At 47.3% G+C, this 23,774-nt stretch overlaps 1 protein-coding gene across 2 annotated transcripts in view; it reads right to left on the reverse strand.

Annotated features, from left to right (window-relative positions):
- The window catches only part of KIAA1755, a 140,365-nt gene that overhangs the window by 115,129 nt on the left and 1,462 nt on the right, over positions 1-23,774 (reverse strand). For both annotated transcript variants that reach the window (XM_082272012.1, XM_082272013.1), the window contains exon 2: positions 23,141-23,774. This exon is cut by the window's right edge and continues 716 nt beyond it. In XM_082272012.1, the coding sequence (XP_082128138.1) occupies positions 23,141-23,774 (634 nt within the window). The remainder of the gene's footprint in view (positions 1-23,140) is intronic.

A 23,774-nucleotide genomic window follows, 5' to 3' on the forward strand; every position in this document is an offset into this window, starting at 1 on the left:
ACGCGTCTGAGACGGGAGTAGGCGCCCTTCTGTCTCAGCGTAGAACACCAGAGGGTCCTCTGCTTCCTTGTGGGTTTTACTCCCGGAAACTGTCTTCCGCGGAGTGCAACTATCAGATTGGTGACAGGGAGTTATTGGCCATCGTGCAGGCCCTTAAAGAATGGAGGCACTTGCTCGAGGGTTCGGTGGTTCCGGTCCTCATCCTGACGGACCACAAGAATCTGACCTACCTTTCTGAGGCCAAGAGATTGACACCACGTCAGGCCAGATGGGCTCTGTTCTTGTCACGTTTTAATAAGGTGGTCTCCTACCTACCTTATCACGGCAGTACTCCGACCTGTCCAGGGAGGAGTCGATTCCGACTTCGGTCATACCTCCGAATCAGATCCTGGCCGCCATTCGCACCAGCCTGACCTCTCCCCTGGGTGAGCAGATTTTGGCGGCTCAATCTGGTGCTCCCTCTGGGAGACCCAACGGCAGATGTTTTGTGCCTGAGGAGTTGCGCACTCGGTTGTTGCGAACCTACCATAACTCCAAGACCGCGGGGCATCCTGGAAAGAATCAGCTGTCCTGGGCTGTTTCACGTCTGTTCTGGTGGCCTTCCCTACGTTCCGACATCGCCGCATATGTAGCGGCATGCTCCGTTTGTGCCCAGAGTAAGTCCCCTCGGCACCTTCCGTTGGGCCTTCTGCAACCCATAGCCACCGGGGAGCGCCCATGGTCACACCTGGGGATGGATTTCATTGTGGACCTCCCTGCATCCCGAGGCCATACGGTCATTCTCATGATTGTGGATCGATTTTCCAAAATGTGCCACTGTGTTCCTCTCAAGAAGTTACCCTCTGCACAGGAGTTGGCCACGATTTTTGCCAGGGAGGTCTTCCGGTTTCACGGTCTGCCCAAGGAGATTGTGTCGGATCGGGGGAGTCAGTTTGTGTCCAGGTTCTGGCGCGCCTTTTGCTCCCAGTTGGGGATTCATCTCTCCTTCTCCTCGGCCTACCACCCTCAGTCCAATGGGGCCGCAGAACGATCCAATCAGGCCTTGGAGCAATTCCTTCGTTGCTATGTCTCCGATCACCAAGACAATTGGGTTGACCTCCTGCCTTGGGCTGAGTTTGCCAGGAACACGGCGGTGAACTCTTCCTCTGGGACGTCTCCCTTCATGGCCAATTATGGGTTCCAACCTGCCGTGTTACAGGAGGTATTCTCTCCCCAGGATATTCCGGCTGTGGAGGATCACCTTTCCGTCCTACGTGCTTCTTGGGTACAGATCCAGAAGTCCCTTGAGGTCTCTGCGCAGCGCCAGAGACTCCTGGCTGATCGCAGACGAGCGCCTGCTCCTTCCTACCAGGCCGGAGACCGTGTATGGTTGTCCACCCGCAACCTCAACCTTCGAGTGCCCACTCCCAAGCTGGCGCCTCGCTTTGTTGGTCCCTTCCGAGTGCTTCGCAGGGTAAACCCGGTAGCCTATGCCCTTGCGCTTCCTCCTGGCATGCGGATCTCCAACGTGTTTCATGTCTCCCTGTTGAAGCCACTGGTGTGTAATCGTTTCACTTCCTCGGTTCCTCGGCCCCGTCCGGTCCAAGTGGGCAATCGTGAGGAGTATGAGGTGAGCAATATCCTGGACTCAGGCCTGGTCCGCGGTCGGGTGCAGTTTTTGGTTCATTGGCGTGGTTATGGTCCAGAGGAGCGTTCCTGGGTTCCCTCCGCAGATGTCCATGCTCCTGCCTTGCTCCGAGCCTTCCACGCACGCTTCCCTCAGAAACCGTTCTTTACTCCGCGGAGGAGGGGCCCTTGAGGGGGAGGTACTGTCATGGTCTTACCTTCTTGCTGTTCTCCTTCGTTTGACATGTGCTGGCGGCCATCTTGGTTTCTGGGTTTCTTGTAGCCTCCCACCCTGTGGCTCCTCCTTCCCACTGGGAGGAGCTGGATGCCTAGCTCATATATATAGGAGGTCTGTGGCTTCAGTTCCTTGCTTGGTCCCCCTGTGTTCACATGCTTCTAGACTGCTGCTGCTTCTGGTCCCTGATCCTGGCTTCGTCTGACTACCCTGCTGGTTCCTGATCCTGGCTTCGTCTGACTACCCTGCTGGTTCCTGATCCTGGCTTCGTCTGACTACCCTGCTGGTTCCTGATCCCGGCTTCGTCTGACTACCCTCCTGGTTCCTGACCTCTGGCTTCGCAAGGACTCTGCCTCGGTTTCGCCATCCGTTTGGACTTCTGCTTTATAGCTTGATTTTCAATAAAGCCTTCTTATTTTCACTTATCTGTTGTTGTACGTCTGGTTCATGGTTCCGTGACACAAGTACTGCCTGGGTCCGATGGACCCAGCGGGACACATGGCATATTTTATGTTAGGGGGCACTCTGATGGGCATATTTTATGTTAGGGGGCACTCTGATGGGCATATTTTATGTTAGGGGGCACTCTGATGGGCACATTTTTTGTTAAGGGGCACGCTGATGATGGGCAAAACAAAATGTGTAAATCAGCATTGCTCTTAACATAAAATATGACCATTAGATTTCCCCTTAACATAAAATGTGCCCATCAGCGTGCCCCTTAACATATAATATGCCCATTAGAGTGCCCCTTAACATAAAATATGCCCATCAGTGTGACCCTTAACATAAAATAAGGGGCAAGCTGATGGGCACATTTTATGTTAGGGGCACTCTGATGGGCAGAACAAAATGTGCCCACCAGCGTGACCCCTAACATAAAATATGCCCATCAGCGTGCCCCTTAGCATAACATTTGCCCATCAGCGTGACCCTTAACATAAAATAAGGGTCACGCTGATGGGCACATTTTATGTTAGGGGGCACTCTGATGGGCAAAACAAAACGTGTAAATCAGCATTGCTCTTAACATAAAATATGCCCATTAAAGTGCGCCTTAACATAAAATATGCCCATCAGCGTGCCCCTTAGCATAAAATATGTCCATCAGAGTGCCCCCTAACATAAAATATGCCCATCAGAGTGCCCCTTAGCATAAAATATGCCCATCAGAGTGCCCCTTAGCATAAAATATGCCCATCAGCATGACCCTTAACATAAAATAAGGGGCACGCTGATGGGCATATTTTATGTTAGAGGGCACTCTGATGGGCACATTTTATGTTAGGGGGCACTCTGATGGCCACATTTTATGTTAGGGGGCACTCTGATGGCCACATTTTATGTTAGGGGGCACTCTGATAGGCAAAACAAAACATAAAATATGCCCATTAGAGTGCCCCTTAACATAAAATATGCCCATTAGAGTGCCCTTTAACATAAAATAAGGGGCACGCTGATGGGCACATTTTATGTCAGGGGGCACTCTGATGGGCACATTTTTTTTTTCTTTTATGGGGCACTCTAATGACCACTACAAAATATGCCCATCAATCTGCACACTTTAAAAACCTCCCATCAGCTTTAAGTGCAGCTTTGAAGCTGGGGACCACATTGCTTTCTCCCCTTGTGCTCCACATACCTGGAGCCAGGAGCCGAGCCAGAAGCCGCGAGCAGGGGGGCGGGGCACGCACATAATGTCACGCCCCAACTCGCTGCCTGGCTGAATGGAGCCACAGTCAGGAACCCATGTTAAAAGTAATGTCCTGCATTTCTGCAAAAAGAAAAAAGCATGAAAAAAAACGCATTGGTGTAAATGGAGCTTTACCATCAATTTCGGAAATCCAACAAGACTTTTCAGCTATACATATATACAGTGGTGGGATTCAAAAATTTTAGTAACCAGTTCCCACGTTCCCAGCAGAATGACCAGCGTGCCCCCTTTCAAGCACAGAGACCAGCGTGCCTCCTTTCAATGCACAGTGACCAGCGTGCCCCCTTTTAATGCAGAATGACCAGCGTGCCCCCCTTTCAATGCACAGTGACCAGCGTGCCCCCCTTTCACTGCACAGTGACCAGCGTGACCCCTTTCAATGCAGAGAGGCCAGCGTGCCCCCTTTCAATGCACAGTGACCAGCGTGCCCCCCTTTAAATGCACAGTGACCAGCGTGCCCCCTTTCAATGCAGAGAGGCCAGCGTGCCCCCTTTCAATGCACAGTGACCAGCGTGCCCCCCTTTCAATGCACAGTGACCAGCGTGCCCCCCTTTCAATGCACAGTGACCAGCGTGCCCCCTTTCAATGCACAGTGACCAGCGTGCCCCCCTTTCAATGCACAGTGACCAGCGTGCCCCCCTTTCAATGCACAGTGACCAGCGTGCCCCCTTTCAATGCACAGTGACCAGCGTGCCCCCCTTTCAATGCACAGTGACCAGCATGTCCCCCTTTCAATGCACAGTGACCAGTGCTGCGTGCCCCCCTTTCAATGCACAGTGACCAGCGTGCCCCCTTTTAATGCAGAATGACCAGCGTGCCCCCCTTTCAATGCACAGTGACCAGCGTGCCCCCCTTTCACTGCACAGTGACCAGCGTGACCCCTTTCAATGCAGAGAGGCCAGCGTGCCCCCTTTCAATGCACAGTGACCAGCGTGCCCCCCTTTAAATGCACAGTGACCAGCGTGCCCCCTTTCAATGCAGAGAGGCCAGCGTGCCCCCTTTCAATGCACAGTGACCAGCGTGCCCCCCTTTCAATGCACAGTGACCAGCGTGCCCTCCTTTCAATGCACAGTGACCAGCGTGCCCCCTTTCAATGCACAGTGACCAGCGTGCCCCCCTTTCAATGCACAGTGACCAGCGTGCCCCCCTTTCAATGCACAGTGACCAGCGTGCCCCCCTTTCAATGCACAGTGACCAGCGTGCCCCCTTTCAATGCACAGTGACCAGCGTGCCCCCTTTCAATGCACAGTGACCAGCATGTCCCCCTTTCAATGCACAGTGACCAGCGCTGCGTGCCCCCCTTTCAATGCACAGTGACCAGCGTGCCCCCCTTTCAATGCAGAGAGACCAGCGTGCCCCCTTTCATTGCACAGTGACCACAGCATTGCCCCCAATCATTGCAGAGTGCCACAGCATTGACCCCAATCATTGCAGAGTGCCACAGCATTGCCCCCAATCATTGCAGAGTGCCACAGCATTGCCCCCAATCATTGCAGCGTGCCACCGCATTGCCCCCAATCATTGCAGAGTGCCACAGCATTGCCCCCAATCATTGCAGAGTGCCCACTGGATTTCCCCCCAATCATTGCAGAGTGCCCACAGCATTGCCCCCAATCATTGCAGAGTGCCACAGCATTGCCCCCAATCATTGCAGAGTGCCCACAGCATTGCCCCCAATCATTGCAGAGTGCCCACAGCATTGCCCCCAATCATTGCAGAGTGCCACAGCATTGCCCCCAATCATTGCAGAGTGCCACAGCATTGCCCCCAATCATTGCAGAGTGCCAGTGTCCCCCCCGCCAGACCCGTGCACTTACCTCACGGACGGTCACGGCAGCTTCTCTTCAGTCCCCGGCTCCCCGCGTCTCCTCAGTCCTCCCGCCTCCTCGGCCAATGGCACGGGGTTTGCCTTTCGGACAATCAGGAAGCGGAAAGACCCGCTCCCTGATTGGCCAGGAGGAGGATCCGTGTGACAATAGCGAATTTTCATTTACTATTGTCACAGAATGGGCGGGCTCGGGGCGCACTGCTTTGCTCCCTGGCCGCCACGTCTGCGGCTGCGCGGTTGGTGCCGGTTCTGCAAACTTGCAGAAATTTAGTAGCCGGTTCTATGGAACCGGTGCGAACCGGCTGAATCCCACCACTGCATATACAGTAGGTTGTGTGTTACCTAATTCTCTAAATATAAGAAATCATGCTGGCCATACATATATTGTTTTTTACATGGCGCGCAGGTCTTATTCACAATCTCATAATCTGATCTATTGAAATATGATGGGGAATGTTCCACCCTGGCCAATCCAATCAATTTGATAATTTGGTCTGAGTCTAATTCAATAGGAAGGGAAGTTATTTGTAGTAGTATTTGATTGCTTGTGGATTTGTTTCATTTGAGTGAATTGCACATTGGTCGGATAAGAAAATTGAAGGGTTTGGCCACCCTTAGAGTTAGGGGAAGGAGAAGGGGCCAAAGATCCTCATAGATCGCTGCAGTGATCTGACCTAGAAGTGGCAGCGGGTACCTGTAAGTGCTAAATATGGCAGTGGAGGGGGGGGGGGGAGTGCAAACAAGCAGAGCTTCCCCCTTTTGGAGCTCTGTTTTAAAGTAAAAAAAACAATCTACATGCAGCAGCCCTTAACTTGTCTGAGCCCAATCTTGATCCAGCGATGTGCATGGAGCAGAGGCTCTCTCTATCTCCTCATTGACTCAGACAGGAGCCATTGCCTGCGCGGCAATGGCTCAAGAGAGCGGGGGGCGGGCCAAGCTGCACTCTGTGTGTCTCATAGACACACAGGGGGGGCTCGGGAGTAAGCCCCCACTAGTGCCCCCATAGCAAGTTGTTTTGCTATGGGCCGCTCAGAAGGGGGAGGAGCCAGAAGCACTGGCAGGGGACCGGAAAAGAGGAGGATCGCGGCTGTTCTCTGCAAAGCCATTACAAAGAGCAGGTGTGACATCTTTGTTATTTAATCACTTGCCGACTGCCGACAGTAATCCTACTGTGGCAGTGCGGCTCCCCTGGGTCCAGCGGCATAGACCTACATCGCTGGACTCCTAATGGTCTTGGCGACGCGGACGTGCCGCCAGAGGCTCGCGCCCACTGTGTTTAGACACAGCGGGAGTCGGGCCAGAGGAGGAGAGGCGGCTCACCTCGCAGCATCTCCTCCGAGGGGAGACCTGTACAGATAATCAAGGCCCTGATTATTAGTGCCCTGATTATCAGTGCAGTCTCAACAGTGCCCGTCAGTGATGCCAGTCTGTGCCCATCAGCGACACCAATCTGTGCCTATCAGTGATGCCAATTTATGCCCATCAGTGAGGCCTTTCTGTGCCCATCCGTGATGCTCATCAGTGCCGCCCATTAGTGCCCATCAGTGCCGCCTATGCATGACACCAATCATTGCCCATCAGTGCCGCCTATCAGTGCTGCAAATCAGTGCTCCTTATCAGTGCTACATATTAGTGCCTCCTTATCAGTGGCACCTCATCAGTGCCCATCATTGCAGCCTATCAGTACAGCCTCATTGGCGCAAATCAGTAAAGGAGAAAAATTACCTATTTACAACATTTTCTGACAGAAACTAAAGGGCCATACACACTATAAGATTTTCTGAAGACTTTTTCCTTCAGACTTACCAAAACCATATAATATGAGGTCAAACCTAAACACTTTCAATTTGTATGCAATCTGGCAGGCCCTTGCACTACATAGAAAAGGTAAATCTAAAGGAAATCTAACCACAAAAGTTGGATAGTGTGTATCCAGCTTAAGAAAAACGTATTTTTTTAAATTTTTGGTCTTTTTTCAGATTTTTAAGCAAAAAATACAAAACCCAGCAGTGATTAAATACTACCAAAAGAAAGCTCTATTTGTGGGAAAAAAATGATAAAAAATGAATTAAGGTACAGCGCTGCATGCAATTGTCAAAGTGTGACAGTGCTAAAAGCTGAAAATTGGTCTGGGAAGGAAGGGGGTGAAAGTGCCCTGTAGGCAAGTTTTAAACCTCCAAAACAGCAGCAAAAATATTTACTGTGCAAAGAGCTAGCAATCAGAATTAAGGTCCGTTTTTTTTTTTAACTAATCCTGATCTGTCTGTAGGCAGGTTGCCTACTGTGTGGTTGTAGTTAGCAAACAGCGGCCCGGGTCAGAAAGGGTTAATGTTTTGCTGCCTTTTCCCTGGTGTGTGCACGGTCTTTTGCTGGGGTCCAGCCTTCCTCTTGTGTTCTATAAAAAGGAAGAGGTCTGGATCCTTAGGGGGCTCGGGAGAACACGTGGGGAAACAAATGGGGAACCTACGTTTAAGACTTGCTGGGACCTGTAGTCCGCTATGGAATGACGGTTCTGAAAGAGACCAGGAACATGGACTTCTCTGTTAGAACACCACCAACTTGGACCAACTTGGACTTCACCTGTGCAGGTAACCTGGGGCAGCCACAGTTAGGTTCAGTTAGGAAAAAGACGTTACGTCATGTTTTGCATGTTCTGCCAAAAGTTCAGTAAAGTTCTTCCAACCACTTAAGTCCTGGTCTGAAGTTACTCAAGAGGTGCATCTGGGGTCCTGGCACCTCTCTAAGGAACCAGGGTCTAAAATAGCACTTTGGGGTCTGTGATTATAACAGCAGTGCAAGGTTAGCCTGAGATCCTAAGAAGAGAAGAAGTTTCTGTGGGTAACCACAGGAGGAAACAGCAACCAGTCGTTGGCCTGGTACCTGGTTGGGTGACGGGCTGTCCAGCAGCGAGGGGGATCAGTATTCCGACTCCCTCCCTAGCTGCCAGTCACCGGGAGTGGAACAGCATTACGGAACTCTATGGCTTAGGTACGTAAGGCAAGAGTTAAGTGAGAGCACGCGTGAGGTCCACACTAAGTGCTTAGTGGGACCCATTCTGTTACTAGGAGTGAGATAACAGAGGTACGCTAACTGGTGGAGTGGGCATAGGCTCCGCATGACCCTCTTAATGCAACACATACACCTGTACAAGTGTGTAGGACAAGGGACAACATATTATGGAAGGACTCCGCCTATAACGCTACACACGAATGGTTTATCTCTAAGTTGGGGGGACTGCCTTAATGTTTGATTCTTCACATGACCGTAGCCCCCACCTGATGCTGGGCATTGGTGAGCATGATTTGGGGCGAGGTGTTACCCTTGTGCTAGGATGAGTGATCCCGGACACTGCCTGGCGTAGCCCAAAAAAAGGGTGAGTAGGGTAGTCCTCTCATGTGATCCAAATCTTGGCGCCCCACAAGTTAATGGGAGGCATGGAGGAAAGGTTTATAATCCCCTACCTACCCAATAACTGCCCCCCCCCCTTGCATATCCCTATATTTTTTCCCCAAAATACCTTTAAGTATCGCTAAACCCAAGACCCTGCATTTACTATATCGGGTCTCCCTCAGTACACAGAACATGGAAATGCAATAATTTTAGTAAATATAAACTGCTAAAAATATTTTGTCATCAGCAGTATATAGCAGTCTTGTGACTTCTATCAGTGTCCAGCCGAGCACTGGTTAAAGTTTGCAGGAGGAGTTTTCATTCTCCTCTGATTGTCCTATGAGGCTGCAGGACCCCTGACCCTCTGTCTGGACAGTGCTGATTGGACTGTGCTGATTACATGCCCCCTCCCAAGTAAAAAAAAAAACTCTCTAGCAATGCACACCAAACTGAGCATGTGCACAGTACCCCCAAGGCCCTGTTCTATCAGGAGATGTATCAGGGACTCTGGAAGAAGGGGAGTATCAGAAAGGACAAGATCAAACAGCCTTTTTACACAATGCGCAGGATTAACCCATTCCACAGTGAGTATAACAAGCATGCTTTACTGCATATACAGACTGATTTTACTTTTGTGGGTTTTGTAACACTTTCATTTCATTGGCACTTTGACTGCCCCCCAATCCTTTTATAGGTAGGAGGCTGGCTAACATAGGTCAAATTAGTGATCGACCAATATCGTTTTTTTACCATCGATACTGATACCCATATTTTGGTCATCAGATATCGGTATCGGCTGATATCTGCCGATATTTTCGGACATTAACATTAACATTTTTTTTTTTTTTTTTTGTTCGTTAATGTCTACAGGTACTGTGATGGAGGGATCTGGGGGTCTAAAAGACCCAAAACCCCTCCTCTGCACTTAAAGCATTCAAAACGCCAAGTTTGGCTGTTTTGAATGCTGTAAGATTTTGAATTCGGCGCCGCCAGTACCCGGAAGTGATGTCATACGGTCATTGGTCAGACGGCGGCGGTGCGGCGGTGAAGGTAGGATGCAGGAGACCCGGGCGAGCCGCGGAAGGCGGTGGGAGGGGGGGACGTCCCCTCCCGCTCCTTGGAATGACAGCCCAGCAGCTCGGTTGTCATTACAAGACACCCGACCGTCGGCTATGGACGCCGGTACCAGGGTGATGCCTCTAGCTGCAGGCATCACCCCGGTACATGCACTTTCCCAAAATATTGGCAATATCGGTAAATCATTCTGATATATCAGGCAAAGTGCATATTGGCCCTCGATATATCGGCTTTGCCAATAATCGGTCGATCCCTAGTGCAAATAAATTCTTCCAGGTGATTGTGCATAAAAATTAGCTGGGAGAGTAAACGCCAAACACATAGGACTTGCCTAAAACCCATGGTAGTGACAAACCTGAACCTTACCCCTACTCATAAATGATAAGACTCCATTCACACTAGTCCGACTTGGTCAGCCTGACAAGTCACGCACCGTCGCTCCCATAGTGTAGTACAGGACTGGTTCTAATAGGAGCGACACAAGTCGATCAGACTTAGAAAAAGGGTCCTGTACTACTTCGGGGCGACCTGGAGCGACTTACATAGACATTCATAAAATGAAGTACGTGCAAGTTGTGCCGAAGTCGCGGTGCCCTCGAATTCACAGGTCGCCCCCTAAGTCGGATTGCCATAGTGTGAACCAACGCTAATAGTGATCTCAACAATCCATTGAGACATCCCAGTTATAAATACTGTATATGTTATGTTACTTGATTCCCTAAGTATAAGCAATGAGATCTTTACAATAGAAAGATAACAAATGACAGTTGGGGTTGGCATATTTCCAGGTCTGAATATAACATGAAGAACTCTTCCCCAGCGGTGTCTTGTCAGTTAATTGTGCAGTCAACTGACCTATTGTGCAAAAATGTCTTCTATCCATTCAAATGCTTTAACGATGTTTATATAACGGCCATTATTTTCAACAATGACAGCCAATGAGAGCTAAAAAGAAAGTCCCATCACTGAAAATAATGATCGTTAGGGCAATAACACGTGTTGTACCTTAGTAAATTGAGCCTCACTTCTCTAACAGCTGTTCTTTCAGCCTAGTTAGTACATTTACAATGAAGACACTTCATTCAAAATCCTTTGGATGCCAAGCTCTGAAGATTGACTGTTAAGGTTAAAGGTCAGGGTGACATTCTAAGGGGATGGTGGATTAGCTATAAAAATCTGCCTGAAGTTACTCTGTAAAAAGAAATTATCTTTAATTCTCACTGCAGAGAATGATGAGAAAATCATTTGAAAAAAAAATGACTATCCATTTTCTTCTTTCTTTTCTTCAATTATTGCTGAAATATGCTGTAACAAGTCATCCTCGGAAAAAGTCCCAATTAAAATAAACCAGTTCTTTGCCATAAAGATTCACTTTACTGTCGGGACCACTAAAGCGTATCTAAACCTAAGATCCATCTATCTATCTATCTATCTATCTATCTATCTATCTATCTATCTATCTATCTATCTATCTATCTGTCTGTCTGTCTGTCTGTCTGTCTGTCTGTCTGTCTGTCTGTCTGTCTGTCTGTCTGTCTGTCTGTCTGTCTGTCTGTCTGTCTGTCTATCTATCTATCTATCTATCTATCTATCTATCTATCTATCTATCTATCTATCCATCTACGGTATCTATCTATCTATCTATCTATCTACGGTATCTATCTATCTATCTATCTATCTATCTATCTATCTATCTATCTATCTATCTATCTATCTATCTATCTATCTATCTATCTATCTATCTATCTATCTATCTATCTATCTACGGTATCTATCTACGGTATCTATCTACGGTATCTATCTACGGTATCTATCTACGGTATCTATCTATCTATCTATCTATCTATCTATCTATCTATCTATCTATCTATCTATCTATCTATCTATCTATCTATCTATCTATCTATCTATCTATCTATCTATCTATCTATCTATCTACGGTATCTATCTATCTATCTATCTATCTATCTATCTATCTATCTATCTATCTATCTATCTATCTATCTATCTATCTATCTATCTATCTATCTATCTATCTATCTATCTATCTATCTATCTATCTATCTATCTATCTATCTATCTATCTATCTATCTACGGTATCTACGGTATCTATCTATCTATCTATCTATCTATCTATCTATCTATCTATCTATCTATCTATCTATCTATCTATCTATCTATCTATCTACGGTATCTACGGTATCTATCTATCTATCTATCTATCTATCTATCTATCTATCTATCTATCTATCTATCTATCTATCTATCTATCTATCTATCTATCTATCTATCTATCTATCTATCGCTATGGTGTTCTGCCAGTAGGGAACCTTCTGGCCAGGCAGAACACAATGATTACTGCTAGCAGCTATACTTGCTGACAGTATTCACATGTAAAAAATCTGACAGGCTGGTTGTACCCAAGTCGATTGATGGATAAACTTGGGTACAACCAGTCTGCCCATAGATGGATCGAATCTCAGCCGGTCCTTGCTGAACCAGCCAGGATTTGATCAAATTATGGGCTTTGTTTTTGGACTCCATGATGGTGTCTGGATCTTTAAGCTGACCATAGATGGATCGAATCCCAGCTGGTTCAGCAAGGACCGGCCAAGATTCATAGTTACATAGTTTGTGAGGTTGAAAAAAGACATCCGTCCATCCAGTTCAACCTATGATGTGTGTGTGTTTGCTGCTAACCGTACTTTGTATACCCCTGTATGTTGTTGTCTTTAAGAGCCCATTCACACAGGGGCGACACGACTTGCTGGGGCGACCTGTGAAGTCGCGGTGCACAGCGTGCACCGCAACCTCGGCGTGACATGCAGGACTTCATATGATCGAAGTCAATGCAGGTCGCTCCAGGTCGCCCCAAAGTAGTACAGGACCCTTTTTCTAAATCGGAGCGACTTCACTCCTATTAGAACGGGTCCTGTGCTAATCAATGGCAGGCGACCCACCGCGACTTGTCAGGCAACCAAGTCGCCTGACAAGTCGTGCTAGTGTGAATGGGGTCTAAGGTGCCCATCTAATAGTTTTTTTAAACTATCGATGCTCCCTGCTGATACCACTGCTTGTGGAAGAGAATTTCACATCCTTACTGCTCTGACAGTGAAGAACCCCCTACGTATTTTAAGGTTAAACCGCTTTTCCCGTAGTTTTAGTGAGTGTCCACGTGTCTCATTCTATTCCCTTTCTCTGAAAAGTTTGTTCCTTATGCTAGGGTCGCCAGTACAGTATTTGTACCTTGACATCATATCCCCCCTCAATCGTCTCTTCTCCAGAGAGAATAGGTTCAGTGCTTGTAGTCTTTCCTCATAAGTGATGTCCTCCATTCCCCTAATTATTTTTGTTGCCCTTCTCTGGACTCTCTCCGGTTCCAGCACATCCTTCCTGAGGACCGGTGCCCAGAACTGGACAGAATACTCCAGATGTGGCTGGACCTTGTAGAGTGGGAGAATTATTTTTTTATTTCTGGAGTGAATCCCCTTTTTTATACATGCCAGTATTTTGTTGGCTTTGCTTGCAGCGGCTTGGCATTGCATGCCACTGCCAAGCCTGTTGTCCACTAGTACCCCCATGTCCTTTTCCATCTTGGATTCACCCAGAGGTTTCCCACCCAATGAGTAGCTTGCTTTCGATTCATCTATGGGCAGGCTGGTTGTACCCAAGTCGATCCACCAATCAACCTGGGTACAACCAGCCTGACAATAGATGGGTTGAATCTTGGCCGACCGGGATCTGGTCCATCGAGTCTCTAGCTCCCTCGTCACCTCCTCCCATGCTCGCCTCCAGGACATTTCCAGAGCCTCTCCAATCCTATGGAACTTCTTACCCCAATCTGTCAGTTTATCTCCTACTCTATTAGCTTTTAGACGACCCCTGAAAACCCTCCTCTTCAGAGAAGCCTATCCTACCCACACCCAACAACTGTACTTCTATTTTCGCCATCAGCTCATCCCCCACAGTTATAGCCTTTTGTTTTACTTGACCCTCCCTTCTAGATTGTAAGCTCTAATGAGCAGGGCCCTCTAATTCCTCCGGTATTGAATTGCATTGTAACTGTATTGTCTTCCCTCATATTGTAAAGTGCTGCGCAAACTGTTGGCGCTATATAAATCCTGTATAATAATAATAATGATAATAATAATCTATGTGACCGTCTTAAAGCGGTGTTCCAGTCGTTTTTGGGTTTATTAAAAGTCAGCAGCTACAAAAAGTGTACCTGCTGACTTTTAATAAACACACACTCACCTATCCCATGATCCAGCGATGCAGCTGCCCCAACCCTCAGCTCTCTCCCCTGCCCTGGCATCACAAGTGTGGGCACCCCGTTGTCACAACTTGCGGCTTCACAGCTTAGTGCGCACTGCACATGCGGGAGTTGTGCTGCGCCTCCTCAATGGCTGTGCAGGGAGGGAGAGAAGAACTTCTGTCACACTGTCAAAACTAGGTACCCCCCCAAAAATGACATGCCAAATGTGGCATGTAAGGGGGTGAGGAGTCCTTAAAGCAGATCTTCCACTTTTGTGTGGAACTCAGCTTTAGGGCTTTGTTCACACCATGGAGGTGCAAACGAGTATGCATGCTTTTTTTGCCCTTTTTTGTGCATTCCCGTGCTTCACATTAGGGTAGCCTAATAATTTGAATGGGCTGCCCTATGCGTGAGGAACTCACAAAAAGGTATCTCGCACGTATGCTAGCACAATCAGTGGGATTGCCATTAGGAATTAATGCCACTGCCACACGTCTGTAAAAGAGCAGATTGATTTTGTGCATGCTCCCGAAACACCAGTGTGAACAAAGCCTAATAAAATTTATTTTTTTAACAGAGTGCCAGTAATACACTTCCTGTCCTAGGGTGACAACACTAACTCACTTTATTGAAATTACGGAGGATAAAGAACCTCAGATCTTTATTGACAACTGTCCCCACTGGGAAGAGTCACCCTCATGTCCTGCAGGGTTGCCAACTATTCATAAATTTACAGACAGTTTGTAAAAAAAGGGCACTTTTCTGTTGTCCATAAATGTCCGTGAACTGCAGAAAAGTGCCCATAAAAAATGTCACTTTTTCCCAGCTCCCCCCGGCTATCAGTAATCAGCTGAGCTTGGCTCGGGACTCAGGCCAGACTCAGGCTGAACTCAGGTGCGGGGCAGCCCGAGCTGAGCTGAGTTGATTACTAATAAGCAGTGCAGTTCTAGAGCAGGAGCTCCAAAGCAAAATCCTTAATGGGTGCTTGGCGCCTTTTCATGAAAATTAAAAGAGCCTGCAAGAAGGGGGAGTGGATGGAGAAGAGGATCAAAGCCTACCCTCAGTGCCCTGTATGGAATCGGGGTATTATTGCTAGAAGATGAGTTCAGTGTGACAGCTCCAGGCCACACAAAGTATGTGGTGGGTTATTAATAAAGGTTCCCCCTTATATCATTAACCCCCTTTACGTTAGTGTATTCACTCTGCGTACTCTGATGTAAAATGATCTCTGGTCACCAAAGTCTCTCTCACATCAGAGTTTCCAGCATTCCACCTTAAATCAGAGTCTGCAGGGTTCCCACTGAAGCCCCGTACACACTGGCCAATTGTTACCTGTTCAATAGAACCCGGCCAACATTCGGCCCGTGTGTATGGCAGCCAGACCAACAAAAGCTGGCCATTTGGTCAGCTTCTGTCGAAGGCTCATGACTGAAAAAGGTCTGCTGACTGGCTCCCAATTAGCGATCTCAGCCAATGGTATCCCCCTGTCAGAACACAATAGCACAGCAGGGGAGATTGTTGTACTAACATTGGACTCCAATCTGAGCGGCTCCGATCTGAGCTGTCAGGTTTTTTTTGTTCAACCTGCTGGGTTGAAAAAAAAAAAATACTAGTGGTGTGCAGGAGGCTTTACAGTGCAAGGGAAAACTGTTGAATGCTGTGGATTGTGATGTAAAGGGGAACTCTGTGGACTTTTATGTAAAGGGGAACTCTGTGGACTCTGATATAAGGGGATGGGGGTCGCTGGTGACCCGAGACCCAATTACATTAGAGCTCCCCTTTACACCAGAGTCCACAGAATTCCCCCTTACATCATGGTTCGCAGAATTCACCTTATATCATAGTTTTTTCTTGCATTGTAAGGGGGAACCCTGCAGACTCTGATGTAAAGGGGGATGACAATACAAATCTGTTTTTTTTTAACCCTTACCTGCAAAAATTTAAGACCATAATAACAAAGGGGCTGTGCACACCGCACTGGCTTCCTCCTGACAGCACTTAATCCTGGTAATTGGCGCTCAAGCACTCTACTGATCATTAAAAGTTACATTAATGAATGCATAGCTGCCGCACAGAGCACTAACTGCACCTAACTCTATACCTCAAACTGTTCCACAATTATAAAAAAAATCTGGGTGATTGCTTACCAGGCTTTCCTTAGAACAGAGTTTCTCAACCAGGGTTCCTTGGAACCGTAGGGTTCCTCCTGAGGTTGCTAGGGGTTCCTTGAGCAATGAGCAATTTCTGCCTCTCACATAAGTTTCCAATGACACCATTGATCATTGGTAAGGAGCATTCATTGATCAAGTGTAAGGAGCATTCTTCCCACTGAATATAACAGTGATGTATTATGTAGATATAGTAATTTCTAGTAGGGGTTCCCCCGAGCCCGTAAAGTTATTTTAAAGGGTTCCTCTGTGTTGAAAAGGTTGAGAAAGGCTGCCTTAGAAGCTTGATGCAAAGAACACTTAGGAGGTATAAGTGCATTTAGCGGCTTCTGTAAATGAGACCTGGCTGCCAAGAGTTACGTCTTTGATGTTTATGGGATAAAATCTGGCAAGTAAACCCTCTGTTATTGCCAAATGTACGGAACTATATGCTGTCAGCTTATAAGGAAAAACATCATATTGTACAGTAGAGCCGACATACAATACCGCTGGCCGAATATCAAGTTCTACTGTTACAAACAGAAAGGGGGAGCCGGGTACTAGTGCCCAGAGTAAGATGTTTCCAAACAGCGGCCTCATGGCTGGAGTGACTGAGAGCAACTATATCACTTCTAGCAACAATGTGATTTATCATTTTCAGAAGATCCTGTATTCTATGCTTTGTATGTTCCAGCAGCAATGCTCTTTGCTTGCAATAAGGCCCTATGCATAGTTGCCAACATTTGGAAAAAATTTCCAGGGACACCTTGCAGCACAGCTATCAATTACGTACCACACCCACTTCCCTGAAGCTCCGCCCACTCAACATAATTAATCTCCAGCTACTTATCATCAGATTATAGGGTCTACTCAATAAAAAGGGAATTACAGGAAATTGAAAAAGGGAATTTTAAACTTGAGGCCAAAGTAGCAGAGTTGCAATAATTCTCCCATTCAGCTGCACTACTTCCGCCTAAAGTTTAAAATTCTCATCACAATTCCCTGCAATTCTAAAGTGTCAAATGTGCTCAGGTGTGACCGTACAAAAAACTGTAAATATAAATAAAGTGCAAAGTGTAAATAAGTACATTGCCGGGACAATGTAAATTACCCGGGACAGGCTCCTATTTGCCGGGACTGTCCCGGCAAAAACGGGACAGTTGACAAGTATGCCTATGGAGATAAAAGAGTAACAGACATGACGACTTCTTGTGCAAATAATAAAAATGTATAAAAATTAAAAACAAAGTCATTTAGTAAAAGTTGCAGGAGATTGTACACCATAGTAAAATTAATCCAATCTCCCAGGAGCGGGATGGACCACTCAGAGAGAAATTTCAGTTACTGATGATATCTGGTGGGTTTCACCTGAAGGCTTTGAATTACTATTAGGGACTCCAGTGATAAGATCTTGATCCTATAGTTCCCAACTGCTTAGGGGAGTCCGACTGCTTTTGCAGGGGTGTTCCCATTCCTCTTTTTACATTACCCATTATGTAAAATAACAAAAGAAAAGCCAGCTCTGGGCAAAAAAATTTTTTTTTTTTAGCTTTGAATAGAAGGTTCAAACTTATGTCATGTGAATACATCTGTGACTACGCTGAGGAGACTTCCTTTTTTATTTTTTAAATCTGTGACACCAAGACAGGAATGTGAGAGCAAGGGTCACCGGAACAGGAAGGGAGAAATAAGAAAACACTTAGGGCTCTTTCACACGGTCCGCCTCCGTAGGGGGATCCGTGCTGCTCAGCGGGGATCGATCCGCCGATCCCCGCTGAGCCGGCGGGTGACAGCTCCGTCTCCGCTTGCAGTGCGGAGAGGGAGGTGTCACAGCTCCCGCTGCTCTCTATGGGGAATCGGATGAGAGCGGACCGCCTGTCCGCTCTCATCCGATCCGATCCCTGAACGGATGGAAAAATAGGGTTTCCATCCGTCCAGATTTCACGGACAGGATTGGATATGGATGGCAGCGGGTGTCAGCGGAGGTGTCTCCGCTGACATCTGCTGCCCCATAGAGCTGCATGGAGGATCTGATCAGATCCGCCTAAAAAACTGACAGGCGGATCTGATCGGATCGCCCGTGTGAAAGAGCCCTTACACATATTCTAGCACTCATCAATGGTTATATGTTTATGTTACTGTTTTTACCCAGTAGGGACACCTGACAGATTTTGGGGTTCATATATACTAAAGGCTAATAGACTATGCACTCTGCAAGTGCAGTTACTCCAGAGCTTAATAAATGAGAGGAAGCTCTGCTGACTTTCATCATCCAATCATGTGCAAGTTAATTTTCCTTGCATCTGATTGGGTATTCTTTGCACAGTGAAGCTTTGCCTCATGTACTAGATCAGTGGCGGCTGCTGTTCCATTGGCTGGTGGGGGGGCGACAGATGGACAGCCCGCACACCTAACCCCCCCCTCCCCGGTCGCCGGCTCGCTCACCCTGGGTAGGCAGCGGCGGCAGCGGCTTCCTCCTCAGTGTCCTCCATGGGCTTCCCTTGCGTCTCCTCCCTCCTCCTCCACCTTGGCCAATAGCATGGCTCCTCCTTTCGGCCAATCGGGTAACGGGTCTCAGGACCCGCTTTCTGATTGGCCAGGAGGAGAATCAGTGTGGCAATAGCGAATATTCATTTGCTATTGTCACACAATTGGATGGGCTCAGGGCGCAGTGCCGAGACCACCCTTTTTTAAAGCCTATTAGAGCCTCTGGCTCTCATCACGTGCTTAAAAAAAAAAAAAAAGCCCATTGGAATCCATGTGTCCGACACCCTGCATGTAGATTAGGGGGCCAGATGCATGGATAGGGGGGTGGCACCCCTGCGCACCCAATGGACGGGCCGCCACAGTACTAGACTCTGGAGCAACTGCACTTGCAAAATGCACAGTCTATTTGCCTTTAGTAAATCAACCCCTTTATAGCTATTTCCTATTTTTACCAAAACAAAACATTTAGGCTGGAGTAGCCCTTTAAATCTATTTTTCTTGAATAAACACAACCATTTCACATCATCTTTTGGTACAGTATAACACAGTCTTTCTCCACCTTTTTCACTCCAAAAGAAGCCTTGAAATAACTATTAGGTCCCCAGGGAACCCCTGCTAAAATTAATTCATCAGAGGTCGTTTAAAAAAATGCCCCTCTTACAATGGTGGCCAGTAATGCCACACATGAAGACAGCTAAAAATATCCAAGACTACTGCACACCGGTAGTTTAATAGTAGGAAGCTGTATTGCAGGGTTTCTCAACCAGAGTTCGATGGAACCCCAGGGTTCCTCCTGAGGTTGCTAGGGGTTCCTTGAACAATGGGCAATTTCTGCCTCTCACATAAGTTCCCAATGACACCATTGTTCCTTTTAGCTATCTGTAAGGGGGGAATTCTTCCCAATGATGACAAGAGTAAGGAGCATTCTTCCCACTGACCATCACACTAATGTGTCATGAGTTGTAGATTTTTAATTTTTCGCAGGGGTTCCTCGAGATCAGAAATTTATTTCAAGGGTTCCTCTGTGTTGAAAAGGTCGAGAAAGGCTGCTGTATTGGTTTCCCATAGCCACCAAATGTTTTATTCTTCTAGATCAGTCTAGAAAGTGAACCAAAAAATCAGCTGTGTTGGATCTACTTTAGGCCCATTTCACACTTGTGCGACCTAAAAGGCGCGGGACTTTGCCGCGATTTTGACTGGACTTGAAGAAATGCAAGTGTAATCTTGAGGTCTATGGACCTCAAAATGCATCAAAGTCGGACCAAAGAAGTGCAGGGACTTTGAAGTACTTTGAAGTCGTTGCAACTTGAAGTCGCACAGATATGAACGGTACTCGTTGGAAATCATAAGGTACGACTTGTCATGCCACTTTGCAGTCCCAAGTCGCTGGACAAGTCGCACCAGTGTGAAAGGGGCCTGAAGTCAAATGCCACTGTTAATGGTGGATATTGTACTGTTTAGTGTACTCAGGACCTATGTACTGACACATATGTCAAATGTAATGTCCTTAAACCCTGGAAAATTCAATAAACTCAATTAAACGAAAATCAAATATCTTTAAAGGCCGCTATCTTGAACAAAACCTGTCATGATATAAATATGGAGGATACCATTGCTGACCTCTCCTAAAACATTAGTTGCCTGGCTGTCAATGTTTCAACACATTGGGTCACTGTCCTGGGGCAAGTATGTCAAGGACTTTACTTTCCTGGTTCGAACCCTTGCTTTGGATTAGTGACTCACTGGGGTATGTTTACTAATGCTGGTGAACTCAGAATCTGGTGCAGCTTTACATGGTAGCCAATTGGCTTCTAACTCCAGCTTGTTAAGTTCCAGTGATGGTGGACCATGGCACCCCAGATGTTTTGGAACTACAGTTCCCATGATGCTCAACTACACTGCAGAGTGCAGGAGCATCATGGGAAATGTAGTTCCAAAACATCTGGGGTGCCAAGGTTCTCCATCACATACAATTTGACAATAAAACCAGGAAGCTGATTGGTTTCTATGCAGAGCTGCAGCAGATTTTGCACTCTCCAATTTTAATAAATCAACCCTGGTGCTTCCTAATAAAGATCCTTGATTGACTGCTTACAGGGCAACGTCATTCCAATATTTAATTTAGAGGTTCCATCTAACTACATTGGTGGTTACAGTCACAACTGCCTTCCCTCTTATCTAATGGTTCATATTTATACTACCGCAGAGCCCAAAAGCTAGTCATTGCTAAACTTCTTCTGAAAATGCTAGTTTCCTGAATGTTAGGCCAACTCTTTGATGTTCCAGTTTTAGATAAATAAACCCAGCCAGGGGCGGACGTACAGGGGTCGCCATGGCGACCGGGCCCCATGCTGCAGGGGGCCTGAGAGGGGGTAAAATTCCTACCACCCCACCCCCTGTCATCTTCATCCCCCTGTCATCTTCCTACCATCCCACCCCTGTCATCTTCACCCCCCCTGTCATCTTCCTACCATCCCACCCCTGTCATCTTCATCCCCACTGTCATCTTCCTACTATCCCACCCCTGTCATCTTCATCCCCCTGTCATATTCCTACCATCCCACCCCCTGTCATCTTCATCCCCACTGTCATCTTCCTACCATCCCACCCCTGTCATATTCACCCCCCTGTCATATTCCTACCATCCCACCCCCTGTCATCTTCATCCCCCTGTCATATTCCTACCATCCCACCCCCTGTCATCTTCATCCCCCTGTCATCTTCCTACCATCCCAGCCCCTGTCATCTTCATCCCCCTGTCATCTTCCTTCCATCCCACCCCCTGTCATCTTCATCCCCAATGTCATCTTCCTACCATCCCACCCCCTGTCATCTTCATCCCCACTATCATCTTCCTACCATCTCACCCCTGTCATCTTCCTACCAACCCACCCCTGTCATCTTCATCCCCACTGTCATCTTCCTACCATCCCACCCCTGTCATCTTCATCCCCACTGTCATCTTCCTACCATCCCACCCCTGTCGTCTTCATCCCCACTGTCATCTTCCTACCATCCCACCCCTGTCATCTTCATCCCCACTGTCATCTTCCTACCATCCCACCCCTGTCGTCTTCATCCCCACTGTCATCTTCCTACCATCCCACCCCTGTCATCTTCATCCCCACTGTCATCTTCCTACCATCCCACCCCTGTCGTCTTCATCCCCACTGTCATCTTCCTACCATCCCACCCCTGTCGTCTTCATCCCCCCTGTCATCTTCCTACCATCCCACCCCTTGTCATCTTCATCCCCCCTGTCTTTTTTGTACCATCCCACCCCCTGTCATCTTCATCCCCCTGTCATCTTCCTACCATCCATATTGTAAAAAACAAAAAAAAATGAATAATGCAAATGAAAGAAAAATTTAATTAAAATAAAAAACTACTGACACCAATGGCAGAACTACCACACAAACATTGCACTTGCGACCAGCCCTGGCGTTCCGCCACCAGGCTGGGAGGGAAGGGCCCCGTCCGGGGGGCCCTTTATGGTTTCTTGCATTGGGGCACTGAAGGTTCTAGTTACGCCACTGAACCCAACAGTGCGGACATCAAAGAGTCGGCCTAACAGTCAGGAAACTAGCATTTTCAGAAGAAGGTCAGCAATGGCTAACTTTTGGGCTCCAAGGTAGTATAACTATGAGCAATTAGAGGATAGGGAAGGCAGTTGTGACTGTAACCACCAATGTAGTTAGATGCAACCTCTAAATGAAATATTGGAATAAAGTTGCCCTGGAAACAACCAATCAGGGATCTCTATTAGGATACAGGTGATTTACTAAAATTGGAGAGTGCAGAACCTGGTGCAGCTCTGCATAGAAACCAATCAGTTTACAAATTTTTTTGTCAAAGCTTAATTGAACAAGCTTGAGTTAGGAGCTGATTGGCTAACATGCACAGCTGCACCAGATTTTGCACTCTCCAGTTTTAGTAAATCAACCCCCAATGTATTCTGTACAGGATCAGAATGCAAAATCCTTGCGGACTGCTTTAAAAGCATAAGAGTCGGTTCACACTGGGGCGGCACGACTCTGTACTACTTCGGGGGCGACTTGTGCATTCCCATGCACCACGACTTCGGAGCGACTTGCAGGGACTTCACATAATGGAAGTCTATGCAAGTTGCTCCGAGGTCGCCCCGAAGTAGTACAGGACCCTTTTTCTAAGTCGGAGCGACTTGTGTCGCTCCTATTAGAACGGGTCCTGTAGCAGTCAATGGACCGCGAAGAAACGCGACTTGTCAGGCTGACAAGTCGCCTGACAAGTCGCGCTAGTGTGAATCGAGTCTAAATCATTTTTTGTTTTCGGAAATTGGAGTGATGCTTTAAATACTACCAAAGCAAAAAAATACAGTTTACGGTATGCTTTAGAAACAAATATTGTTTTTTTCACCGATACCTTTTCCAGAGAACTTAGCACGACTAAGCCGAGGGGAGCAGACTGCAGAGACCCGTCTCCATGTTCCACTGTACTGGCTTGAATTAGAATCCATAGACAGGCCATCGCTCCCAGATGAGGAATTACGTTGGCCTCTTAGAAAGGAGAACCTGTGTACAAGAGACGGGGACGATGAATCCGACCCTGAATTTGGATTTGTTTTTGGGTTTCGTAGCGGTGTATGTATATCTCCCAGCTTTGACTCTGTTTTTGGTGAGAAAAGCCAAGACGAATGCGCTTGACTTTGGGTTTTGCGACGTGAACAGATGGGGCTTTCTAGAGCTGCAAACATTGTGGATCTGCTCATGGGTTCCTCCAAAATGTCATCCATCGGGGCAGAGCTGAAGCTAACGGGATTTTTGAGAGCAGCGACGTAGGACTGACGAAAGCGACACTTTGTTTCCTTGGCGTCGGGATCTTTGTTAAACTTCCTCCTTAGGCAAGGGGTACACGCCCCTTTTTCGCTGGCCTGAAGTCTTCCACACACCCACTTATTATTATTAGTGACACTTGTAACGGGATCTTCGTTGCCTTTTGGGATCTTGTTGGCATCCCCCATTTCACGGGGGCAAGGAGCGATTGGTCCAGTTTCTGC

Source organism: Pelophylax lessonae (assembly GCF_965119305.1).
Source record: "Pelophylax lessonae genome assembly, chromosome: 11".
Classification (NCBI taxonomy): Eukaryota; Metazoa; Chordata; class Amphibia; order Anura; family Ranidae; genus Pelophylax; species Pelophylax lessonae.